Source organism: Podarcis filfolensis, assembly GCF_964270895.1.
Source record: "Podarcis filfolensis genome assembly, chromosome: 2".
NCBI classification, from domain to species: Eukaryota; Metazoa; Chordata; class Lepidosauria; order Squamata; family Lacertidae; genus Podarcis; species Podarcis filfolensis.
The window spans coordinates 92,882,606-92,894,989 of NC_139605.1; the positions used below are offsets into that span (position 1 = coordinate 92,882,606).

A 12,384-nucleotide genomic window follows, 5' to 3' on the forward strand; every position below is an offset into this window, starting at 1 on the left:
GCCCAGTACAGCTTGCAGTTCCAATATCTACTTCACACTGGGATCTGAAACATATTGGCAAATATTATTTCTGTATATTTTTGCATAATATATTGTTCACACCATGCCTCACAGTGAGGCTGTGTACACATTACCATTTACTCTGGCTTCACTGGATTCCTCCTACCGCTGATTTTTGAAATCGCGTACCCAGGTTGTTAGCCACAATCCATATCTAGTTTCTTTAGAAATACTGCTGCTTGATATGTTTCCCTCAAACTAGCTTCTAACTGATTTGAAAACATAATCCACATTCACTTTGATGTCAAGCAGCAGTGTGTACTTTTCAGACAGCCCTTGTGCATGCGCAGATGCCAGCTTCATGAATAGGAGTTGCAGGCTCAGGGAAACCAAACAGGTAAGAGTGCATTGGATAAAGCCATGCCTGCCTTCTCTCCGGTATGTACAACAATGTGCAAATGTGAATTGAAATGCAGATCACTGTGTTTTAAGATGCGAATGTGTACATAGCCTGTGTTTTGGTTTTTTTAGTTGTTCTGGAATTTGGTAACTGTGAGAGACAAGACCAAACATCACACTTCTATTACCCAAGAACTGTTCAATGTGTTCATAATGTTTTTAAACGTGTATTTTTCTGCAGCAGCTAAGCAAACAACGTATCTGTGGGCATCTGGGAAATGTTAAATCAACCAGAGTTTATTGCAGATTCCAAAATTAGTCCTCAGTTTCTCCTGTCTCTTGGTTATGAGACAGAGAGACAGAGAGACTGATGTATAGTATAGCTGATTTGTAGCTCTGAGAGAGCTTTTGAAAAAATGCCCTTGAAAAAATTATTACAGCAATAACCCAAATGTTAAAAAAGCCAGTAAGAATAAAATATGCTAGTGGTATTGTGATTTAATGCTGCAGTTCTATGCATATTTCAGTAAGGGCCCCATATGCACTACACATTTAAAGCAGTATCACACCACTTTAAACAGTAATGGCTTTCCCCAAAGAATCCCAATTAATAAGTCTATCACTGGCTGCTACCATGATGCTAGATTCAGGTAGGTAGCTGCATTGGTTTGATGCAGTTGAAATACATAAGAAAATTGTCCAGTAGCACCTTAGAGACCACACAAAAGCTTATACCCAGAACATACTTAGTTGGTTTCTAAGGTGCTACTGGACAATTTTTTTATTTATTTTGACTGCTACCATGGTGGTTATGCTCTGTCTCCACCATCACAAGCAGTAATGCATCTGAATACCAGTTGCTGGAAACCGCAAGAAGATAGAGAACTCCTGTGTTCAGGTCCTGCTTGTGAGTTTCCCACAGGCCACTGTGAGAACAGGATGCTGGACTAGATGGGTCATTAGCTTGATCCAGCAGGCTCTTTTTATGTTTTATTGTGATTTTATATTTGTTAGTTGCCTTCCAAATCTGTATGATTTGGGGCAGGGCAGGATACAAAGACTTTGCAAAACAAATAAGTAAGTGTTTCTGAAAACATTTTTCCTCTCCTCCCTGCCAAAGCTCCCCAAACTCTCTGCCCTTGTATTAAAATAATGAACGAGAACATATTTCCCCCCCAGCACGTCGAACTCTGCACACTGTTTAAACATGTTAACAGTTATTACGGGAAACTAGTCATGCTGTTCCAGTCAGGGAAGTCACTGGGGCTGACGAAAACGATGAGTGTTTAAATCCATCTTCCTGTGTTGCTCCAAGCTTCACGTAGACAAGGGGGGGGGGGGCATGAGAATCGTAGGACAGAATTTGTGTGTGGGTGTGATTGCTTTACCCAGAACAAATGCTTCCTCGTTTAGAACTGAACTGGCTTGACCTGGTTCCCTTAATATTTCTTCATTGTAATGTGTTTTTGTTTTTTTTAAGAGAAGGCAGAAATGTATATATAGATCAATTAAAGCACGACAGGGGTACTGTGTGCCGAGGAAGTGTATAGGTAATGTTAAAGCCCCTGTAGGGGACACAAGCGAGGGTCCCGACGTGCCTCAAGCCCTCAACGCCGCTATTTGCTTTTTAAAAGCCATTCACGCAACTGCTAATTGCCTAAGCAGCGCCTTTTCGAGCCTGGTCCTCGGCAGAAGAGGAAATGCAGGCAGTGGTGGCCAAACTTGACCCTCCAGCTGTTTTGGGACTACAATTCCCACAACCCCTGACTACTGGTCCTGTTAGCTATGGGTAATGGGAGTTGTAGTCCAAAAAGAGCTGGAGGGCCAAGTTTGGCCATGCCTGAGCGAAAGGCAGCGCCGTCAACATCGCTTGGGGATCATTATAGGATGGGGAAAGGGTGTGTGTGTAAAAAAATAATAATTCTCAACACTGGTGGAAGCTGGAAACAGTAGGATAGGAAGCGTGGACTCTCGGCTGTGTGTCTTGCGGAGCTAGATGCAGCGGGAGGTGGCTGGGGAAGGAGCGAAGGGCGGTCCCAACGGCCCGAAGCGCCGGTTGCCGGAAGGAAGCATTTTCACGTCGCACCAGCCGCTGTGGTTTCTAAGGAAACGGGGTCTTCGCCGTTGCCGAGATTGAGCCGTTTCTTGGAACCTGCCGGGTTCGTGCAAGGAAAAGGGTGGTAGTACGAGAAGGGTGGGCTGGGTACTTTCATTACCAGTCCAGTGTGGCATAAGATACAGGTTTGGAGAAGGGGGGGGATTTTAGGCGGTTTGTGTGGTTTGCTAAAACCCACCACCCTAGGAAGCACAGACATAGGGGAAGGGGGCAACTCCGAATTTACGTATAAGCTACACAAGCTATAGCCCCACTCTCTTGGGGGGCCCCCAAAAAGTAAAGGGGAAAAAACTGGATGTACATTACCAAAATATAAAATAACTAATATACTTCTTTTTAATTGTGTTTCAGTTCAACAATTACTTTGATAAAATACATATTTTGTTATGTGCAAATGGCTTTAGATATCTATCAGGTCCATAAATTACCATATAGGATATATTCAACACAAAAAAACGGTGACAATTTGTTGTTGACAAAGGGCAGCTGGACATATAAAGGGCCCCATTACCTTCAGTAGCTTAGGGCCTCATCACACCTAAATCTGGCCCTGGAAGGGGGGTATGCATGACAAAATAAGGCAAAGTCATGCGTGGGACATGGGTAGCATGAAGTGGGGGGGGTACAGTTATACTGTATGCTGCAGTCCCTGGCCATGCTCTTGTTAATGGCACAACTCTACACCAGCCCCAGACCTGATCAAAGACACTTCGCTCTCATTGACTTCATTAACAACAACAACAACAACAACAACAACAACAACAACAACAAAAGGCCACCCATCACTGGCAACTGTGCCTTCTTGACAGAGCATAGGGTATGGTAGAAACTAGCACCCAATCTATTATTTAAGCCCCCACAGAAAGAGGCCATAACACAGATAGTAGGGTGTAGGGCACGGGTCTTTTATCTCTCCGGTCTCGCATGATGCATATGTAATGCTCACGACATTTTTGTGTCTGGACTTGAACTCTTTAATGGGTATTCTCTGCCTCAGGGCTCCAGACACAAGCATGCAACCCTTGCGCTCCATTCCGGCAACTGGAGGTAGCAGGGCAAAACAGGATACTTTGCTCATGGGGGAATTTGAACTAGGAAGGGCCTGGAGCATGTTTGTGCCTGTCTTGCAAATTGCACCATAGGCTTCCCTTGCATGTTGCTTCAGCGTGTTTGTGCACCTTTTATTGAGGGGGTGGTGGTGGTGGTGGTGGTGGGGAGAGAAACTGTTTTGCCAAACCAACAGTCGCATGAGAGCATTAGTCGCTACTTTGACAAGCAGTGCCATAGGGCTCCACTGCCTATGTATGTGGCCACTACCTAGTTCTATCCATTTCTAGTGTGACGGGGCTATGGTGAAGTGACTGCCATCGCTCAAACTTGGCCCGCGTGGGGCAGGTCCCTCTTTTTGACATGTGGCCATTGTCACTGGTGTGCTCCCTGGTTTGGTGGGCTGTGGTGGTGTTTCCAGGGACATGCAATGTACCTGCTGGTTTGTGTTTTTTTTGGTAGTTTCTGCTTTTGTTTTTCACCTTCTCCTTCCATGGTAAACACACACTGGATACACAACTGTTTCCACCAGCACAGTGGTGGTGCTTCTCTTCCCTCCCCAGCATAATATGAGTATAGGATTGCTCTGCCCATTTCTTCCATTAAGACAAATGGGATTAATTTTGTATGGTCCTTGTGATCAGGACTGGTTGGAATATTTTAGCCTAATCGGTGCTACGTAGGCCAATTTGCCCTTTTTCAGCTTTATAACAATGCCAGCTTCTTAAAATAGTAATAGATTAATGCTCTTAGAACTATTTCCTTCTTTATATATTGTTTACATGTTTAGCATACAAAAAAGATGCGATAGTAAATTTACTCTGAACACAAAGCTCTTTAAGAAGAAAAGAGCCTCAGCTAGCAAAGTATGAGTTCTATTCCAGGAGGGGAAGGAGCAGAAGATGGTGTCTGTGTTGCCTTCATTTTTAGAATCACCCCCCCCCCCCGATGGAAATAAAATTTTTATAATTATCTTGTGGGAGCTGCTTTGTTCTGTGAGTCCCCCCCCCCCACTTCTTTTGAAGGAGACCTCCTCTTGGGTCTGGAAAGTCTTTCCCACACTGTGGAGTTCTCTTTTTTCTTCTCCTTTTTTTCCTCTGGAGGTGGGACTGGTGATTCTTTTGGAGGCTCTTTCATTTCTGCGTTTTCCATTGTCTCAATCTCAAATAAAACGTTGATTCCCCCTCTTCTATTTCCCAAAGTTCTTACTTTGTTACAATAGGATCTTTTATTGGTCTTCTTGGAAGTTTTTGTCGTCTGGCAGGTGCTGCAGGAGCCGGTGGAGGACTGTCAGGTTTTGGAGGGGGCTTGGGTCTCCAGAATGGCATTTTCTGGCTTTCTTTCCTGACACAACATGTTCTGGGTTCAAATTCATAAAAAGGGGGAGGGGGAGGGGAATAGCATGCTCAGAAGGGGGAAAGGAAAAGGGTTACCAGCTGTCCTTTAAAACACAGGTTGGTTCTTCTGTTCCTCCATTCAGGATGTCTTTTGTAATACAGTGGTACCTCGGGTTACATACGCTTCAGGTTACAGACTCCGCTAACCCAGAAATAGTGCTTCAGGTTAAGAACTTTGCTTTAGGCTGAGAACAGAAATCGTGCTCTGGCGGCGCGGCGGCAGCGGGAGGCCCCATTAGCTAAAGTGGTGCTTCAGGTTAAGAACAGTTTCAGGTTAAGTACGGACCTCCGGAATGAATTAAGTACTTAACCTGAGTTACCACTGTAATGACACTTGAAGGTTTTTGCCCTCACCCTGACTTGCCTGCCTAGTGTGGCCTAGCAGTTAGGCTCCTGGGAAAGTTGTGTTGCCCCAGTTTTGATCTCTAAGTGCCATTAGAAAGATGTCTAAAGATTGACTTACTAAATTTAACCAATGAGACGTGTCAGAAGCTTTTTTTTTTTAAAAAAAACACTTATGAAAGACTTTTGATACTACTTTCATTTGGCTAATATCAATTCTATTTTGCTTCAGAGAGGACAGTCAATACATTTTAAATATGTGAGAGTAACACGACTAAACGACTAGACAACAACAGACAAAACCCACAGAAATCAATCAGACTTAAGGGATGACTAATTTTCCCATTTACTTCAGTGGGAGGTAAGCTCAGCTAACTGACAGCGCAATCCTATGTTTGTCCACTCAAAAGTAAGTTCCAGTAAGTTCAGTGGGACTTACTCCCAAGTGAGTGTGACTAGGCTTGCAGCCTAAAAACTAGCCCTTTAAAAATATTAGAAATATCTAGGTGATTGCATTTATACTTCCAGCACAAAAGTGCATGCATTTAGGAACAGAGTAAACATAATACATTAAAAAAAAACTTTCAGTAGTGTCTGATAAATACTCTGAGAATCTAAGCATAAAAGAAAAACAATTCCTCAGCTAGGCTTCTTTTTAGTAGCAAGATAAAATGCAAGTGAAACTGTCCCTATCGCTTTATTTCCATCCTGATGAAAGCTTCACTTGCTAATTTTTTTTTGCTTGTCATACATCTGTTAACAGCCTCTTCAGTAGAGCTGGTGAGTCTGGGCCCCACCCCCTAGGCCAGCAATAAAATAATAAACCAACAAAAAATCTGTCCCACCTATTGACATATTTTCCTTTATGTAAATGTAGCATAATATTTATCTACCATGGTTGTTTAGTTCAGTAACCCTTCCTAAATTATACTTAATAATCCTGCATAATTTTAAAATTATTTCTGTTATGTGAAATATTAACTCATTGTAACACGGAAAAGAGTAAACAGTATGGACATTTTCCCCCTATGGAATTAGGACTAATCCCACAATTTTTCGTACTATTTACTTCAGTTCAGTGAACTGCATCCTGTCCTCCACTGGTGGGAGAGTGAAATAGTACAAATATAGCATTAAGCAGGCAGTGGTGGGATCTGTATTTTAAAAAATATGCCTGCTGTACCCTCATTGGAGATGTTTTATTAGACTGTCTGATCTGAAAACCTTATTTTGCATTTGAAAAGATTAAAGAACTACCATTGATTGTAAAGAAACATTTGTCTGATTCATTTGTTGCTGTTCTGCATGGCATTTGCAGATGGAATAATCTGTCATAAATTACACAGGAAAATACCATGGTATGAGTAAAATGAGATGTGATAGCAGCAGACTCAACTTGAGCTCTGGCTAATCTGTATAAAGATGTGGGTTATGATTGAAAGCAGGAAGCAGGAGCTGAACCCTTTCTCAATGCAGACCATTACATTCTTGAAACCACTATCACCCAGCTATTTCCTACCAGGTGGGGATTACCATACTGAGTAAAAGCATTAGGGCAGGATAAAAACATTTGTATAAGTAAATAAACAACAAGAAGAATAGATTGATACAAAAAATGCCTTCCTCTGCCCTAATGAATGGTTTTCTTTTTCAGGTTCAATGATGCCACATACAGAGAAAGAGTTGAATGACCTTCTTATTTGTAAAGAAAAAGAACTGAAAGAGCTCCAAGCTCATCAAATCCATTTTCAGAAAACATCACTGCATGAAACCAGAAAGCAGCTTCAGGAAATGCATAGGAAATTCAACAGTTTAAAGGAAGATTTCACCTATAACCTTAGAGTCTTAGAGGAGAGAGATAGAGAGCTGGAACGCTACGAACGCTTGTTTATACAGTTGAAAATGGTTGAAAATGCTAAAGAGGCAGAGGTTAGTGATCTTAGAATACAAGTGGATAAGCTGCAGCAAACACTTGCCAAGGAAACAAAAAAGCAAGAGTCTCTGCAATACCAATACCATCAAAAGCTTAAAGAACACCAGTTAGAGTTGGAGCGGCTTCACAGGTAAGAGAGATCCAGTGCTGTGTCGCTATGACAGAAATTCAGCCTTCTAGATCCAAGCCTTGATTCTCTCTGTACCTCATTCTTGTAGTAATCCTGCTTAGAATAATGGAATTGTAGAGTTGGAAGGGACCATGCAGGTCATCTAGTCCACCCTCCAGCAGTGCAGGATTTTTTTGCCCAAGGTGGGGCCAGAACCCACATCTCTGAGATTAAGAGTCTCATGCTCTACCGGCTGAGCTATCCCACAATCCTGCTGATTCTACTTTGTGTCTTTGCCATAAAGAAATTGGAAGATGGTTCCCCTTCTACATGGGGGGTGGAGCAGTCAGTAGCATGGACTCCTGATCTTATCCATTGCCTCTTTGTCCCCCTGTTTACCCACTTTTTTGTTTGTATATAAGGACTTTCCAACTGCTGTTAACACTTAGTGTATCTTACAGAGTGTACACTGGTTCGTGAATGAATGCTTATGCCGCAAAAAATATGAATCTCTTTTTAGAGGGTATTGTAATCAAACCCTCTAAACAGAATGTCTGTACTACTCCATTTTCTTGAGGCAATTGTGCATTGGTTTTGTCTTGTATGCAGCTGCCTCAAACCATTACGTACTGTAGATGTAGAGAATTTCACGTGCAATGTAGGCCATTGTGATCATGGGTTTTCCTTGGCTATAATCTTTCTGCTTTTCAAGGTATGAGATATCTTATCAGATCTGTTGCTACCTGTTGGATTGTGGCAGGATTCAGTGGTGCATATATGAGACGCTTTATTACATAATACTTGCTTATACTATTTAAATAGGTAAATAGCTTAGATCGGTGCTTATGCCATACTCTTATTCTTTCAGGCAAATTAATGTGTACAGACACATTTGCAATTAGGGGGAGGCCATTTTGATTCAAGAGCATGTGAATAGAAATTAGTATTTGCTCAAGTGCACACTACATGTTGCCATTGTTCTTCCAAAACACAATAACTTATTAAACTTAGTTTTAATTCAGTCCACAACTTCTTATTGAAGGGTGCTTATTTTTAAAACTATTATTTTTGTAGCCATAGTGGATGTGATGTCACTGGATTTTTATTTTTAGTTCTAAGGACTCTGATATCAATCAGCATCTTCAGGAATATGGGGATATGAAGCAACAACTGGAGAGAAAACTGCAGGAAGTAGAATGTGAACTTGCTTTGCAAAGACAGGTACAGTATGTTTAATAAATGAGATAAATAGATTTTATTTTTTGTTGCCGTTCCTACAGACAGATAAGAGTTCATTATACTCTACAGTTACTTAATTTTCCCCAGGCATCTAGTTCCCCCTGCCTAGTCTGACATTAAAAGTAATGTGCAATTAATGAGCAGTACTGAAATTGCTTTCCCATTCTAGGTATCAGGTGGCATTTATGTTTTTGGTTATCTTCTCGCATTGGCAGCCTCCCCTTGGGAAAATTGGTAAGATTGTGTCTAGTAAAATGAGATGGTGTAAAATTCTTTCCACAGGGGTAGAGCCAAAATGTTGTGCTAAATTTGCCAACCTTGAAATCTCAAGAAGGTCAGAACTATAAATCAAGAGCAGCTTTACTCAGTTGTGAAGGCTAAATAAACACCCTGGCCTCCGGCATCAGTCCCTACTTCTCTAATTTCAGGGTTCTCTTCCTTCCAGATTTGTATGTAACAACCAACATTTGATTTAATTGATTATTTAAATTGATTCTTTATTTTTTAAAAAAGTTTATATATCCTATATCAGTTGATTTCAGGACAGTTTAAGATTATAAATTACATTCTAGGTATAATCCAAATCTATCTATAGAAGTATTTTTGAGATACTGAAGAAGGTGTAAAAAATAAAAATAAACAAAAGCTACCTCCCAGAGAAAAGGTGAGCTTTTATTATTTTTTTATTGTTTCTTTTTTATTTTCATAATAGTAATAATAATAAAAGGAAGACTTAAAAACACACAACTGGAATTTAAAAAGCTGCAATAAATAAATGAGTTTTCATCTCACAGCCTCATCCATTAAAATTGCCCCTAATCTACTAAATTTTTAATTGATAATTTACAGATTAAATTATTGAATGCTTGCAGCCCTAATTTATGCAAGTCTCTCTCTGTCTTGCTTATGTTTTGAATGTATGGCAAAAGGAACATTATGAGTTCCCTTAAGGAGTCCCAGAAAGTTTCGTCTTCTTCAGGTTTGTTTGTTTGTTGAATACTTATGTTCATAAAAAGTTAAAGATCCTTCTCACCATTGGCTTCTCTTATAACTCTCTTCAATTTTGTAAATTTAAACTTGCCACTGGGCATGTTGCCCAGACACCCTCATTGCAGATGCCTCCTTTGCCCTCCACTTACTCCTTTATCCACCTCCTCATCCACTGTTTCTCACCCCAGAATTACTTCAGTCTTTGTTTCGTCAACTTCATTTCAGGAACTGGTAGCGGAATTTGATTCAGAAATGAAAAAAAGAGAGCATGAGTTTCGACGGAAAGTGGATGAAATGAGCAATTTAGTTCTATCTCATGAGCTTAAGGTAAATGTGCCCTCAAAATTTGAAATGTACACAGCAAAAATAAACAAACAATCAATCAATGTACATTCTATTACTTCTATTTAGCGTGTTTTGTGATGTATAGACAATAAGTGATCAATGGAACTCATGGCCTGTTTTTCCATGGAACATTATGAGGTTAAATGCCATAACTACTGACTGTCAATTCAGACACCGTACAAAACCATAGTTAGCAAAACTGTATGTTATAAGCCCACTTTAAACCATGTTTTTTCATTAGGATGTGCCAGCTTTCATGAGCAGTTAACTATGTCTGTATGTTGGGGCTTTAAAGCTCAGTGCAGGGATGTTTGAAAGCCATTTTGCTAACAGCCCTGTACTGCTCTTTGAACTTCTGAAAACTGGAGGTTTAAAGACTAGTGTGAAACTGCTTGCAAAAGGGCTTTCAAACAGCCCCACTTTGAGCTTTGGCTGCATGTATCTTTTCCAATTGAGCGAACAAGTGGGCACAGCTGCACTTAGCAGGATTTATTCCCTGTTCATTAGCTGATGAACAAGGGTTAAATCCTTCTGCTTTGGCTGTGTGTGCCAGTTCCCAGTTAGGGTACAGAAACACAGGGCCAGTGCAGAACCAAACCATCCCTCCCCGCCAATAGCTGTCATCAGTATGACATCAGCCAATTGGCAGGTGGGTGTTTGTTTTTTAAATGGTTGTGTGGGCTAAATTTGATACCGTGGTGAGCCAGGGTTGGCCTGCAGACTGGAGGTTCCCCAAATTTGACTAAGCCTTGGTTTGGCTTTGTGTGAGATGCAGACACAGCCCATGTGCCTTTTTGTTCTCCTTTGAAAGGTGAAGCTGTTGACCAAAGAATTGGAGGCTTTGAAAGAGGCTGGGACAGAAGTGGCAGAATCATTGAAAATGGCAGAAGCAAGAAACTTGGAGTTGGAGAAAGAAGTCAAATGCAGGGATTGGGAAATAAAGGATCTTGCAGCTGTGAAAGATGCTCAGTAATGTACCATTCCATCGAGTATTGAGAAAAACTTCCTTTCAGTTCATCATTCCTTTCTGCCTCCCAGTATCTTCTTAATCCATTTTTTTCATGTCTGTAAAAGGAATGTGTTTATTTTTGTTGTTGCTGCCCTTGAGGTTACATCTGGCACATCAGTGGCTCATGTCATACTTTCTTCACTGCTACAGTATAGCTTAAAGTTGCAGTGCTGGTTTCCAGTCTTGTCTGCTCCTTTAGTTTCTGTCAAATTAGATAATGAACCATGGGTTGTATGCAATGCAATGCAAGCAGCATTCCACTTATACACTGGAACTTCCTCTCCTCTCTCGACACCCCCCCAAAATCTGATCCAGAGTAGATTTTGTGGGGGCATGGGGGACTGCAGGGGAGAGGAACGGAAGAGGAAGTTCTGTTGTGCGAGGGGAAGTCCATTGCAGAACAGTAGCACTGGATACAACCACCTGTGTTTACATAACAATGGCTTACATAGGTGCCAGTTCTACAGGGACCTGGGTGCCAGGGCACTCACATTCCGTGTTCCTACAAAGCCTCGGAACACGATTTCCGGCAGAAACCAGAAGTTGCATTGGAGGTCTTGTGAGTCCTCGTACGTTTCCTCTGAGACCCCACAAAGCCTCGGAAGCGCCGCTGTGCTGCCGCCGCAACATGACATCATGTTATGTCGTGGACGCCATTGGGCACCCTTAACCTGGAGTCCAAGTCAGTGCCCCTGGTGGGTTATGTCAAAATACTGCCCCAGTAGGAGATTGGTTTTCATCCTCCAAGTCATTTTCTACTCAAAGAGTGTTCTGGTAACATGACTTATTTTGTAGCAGTTGTAGTATTTAAATCTTGAAGAGAAATGCACGACACATTTCCCTACGTTTCCGATATCTATATCTGTGCAAGGCATGACTCCCCATCCCCACCTAAAATCAAAATAATAACTTATGAGCCAGGTGGGAAATGGGCTGCCCTGCATATATGTTCACCTTTTCTGCTTTCCCTAGCTCAGTGGGGAAAGGTTGCAAAAGAATAGCAACATGGGGTACAAGAAGTATGGGATGTAACAGCATTCAACTGAATGATATTTATTTTAATTGGAATCACAAAATCATAGAATTATAGAGTTGGAAGGGCCCTGGAAGGTCATCTAGTTCAACTGCCTGCAATGCAGGGATCTCAACTAAATGTTCACATCCCTTCAAAAACATTCAGTTCAAGCACAGCTGACATTCCTTGCTATGATTCCCGGACATGAATATAGATCCTGCAGGCCTGCCATAAGCTAAACTATTTAGTTATTCACATATTTATTTAAGATGTTTCTAACCCACCCTTCATCAGAACAGATCTCAGGGCAGGGCACAATACTATTACAAATCCTCAAAACCCATCAATCGCATTAAAACAACCAGAAACAAAAATCTATGAACCACAAGAGCTGGTTAAAAAAACAAACACCTTAATTAAAAACCTCAAGGCTTTAAAAACTA

General features: G+C 41.3%; 1 protein-coding gene across 12 annotated transcripts in view; it reads left to right on the top strand.

Annotated features, from left to right (window-relative positions):
* The window catches only part of CCDC57 (coiled-coil domain containing 57), a 65,242-nt gene that overhangs the window by 12,412 nt on the left and 40,446 nt on the right, over window positions 1–12,384 (top strand). For 3 of the 12 annotated variants that reach the window (XR_014544336.1, XR_014544337.1, XM_083598117.1), the window contains exons 2-5: window positions 6,956–7,364; window positions 8,456–8,564; window positions 9,798–9,899; window positions 10,729–10,886. Coding sequence is in view for 7 of the 12 variants with exons in the window: in XM_083598117.1 (XP_083454243.1) it covers window positions 6,956–7,364; window positions 8,456–8,564; window positions 9,798–9,899; window positions 10,729–10,886 (778 nt within the window). In the remaining 5 variants the exon portion in view is untranslated. Of the gene's footprint in view, window positions 1–2,176; window positions 2,298–2,432; window positions 2,641–6,068; window positions 6,082–6,955; window positions 7,365–7,954; window positions 8,056–8,455; window positions 8,565–9,797; window positions 9,900–10,728; window positions 10,887–12,384 lie in introns of those variants that run through there. The other 9 variants (XR_014544338.1, XR_014544339.1, XM_083598119.1 and 6 more) reach the window with 8 other exon arrangements.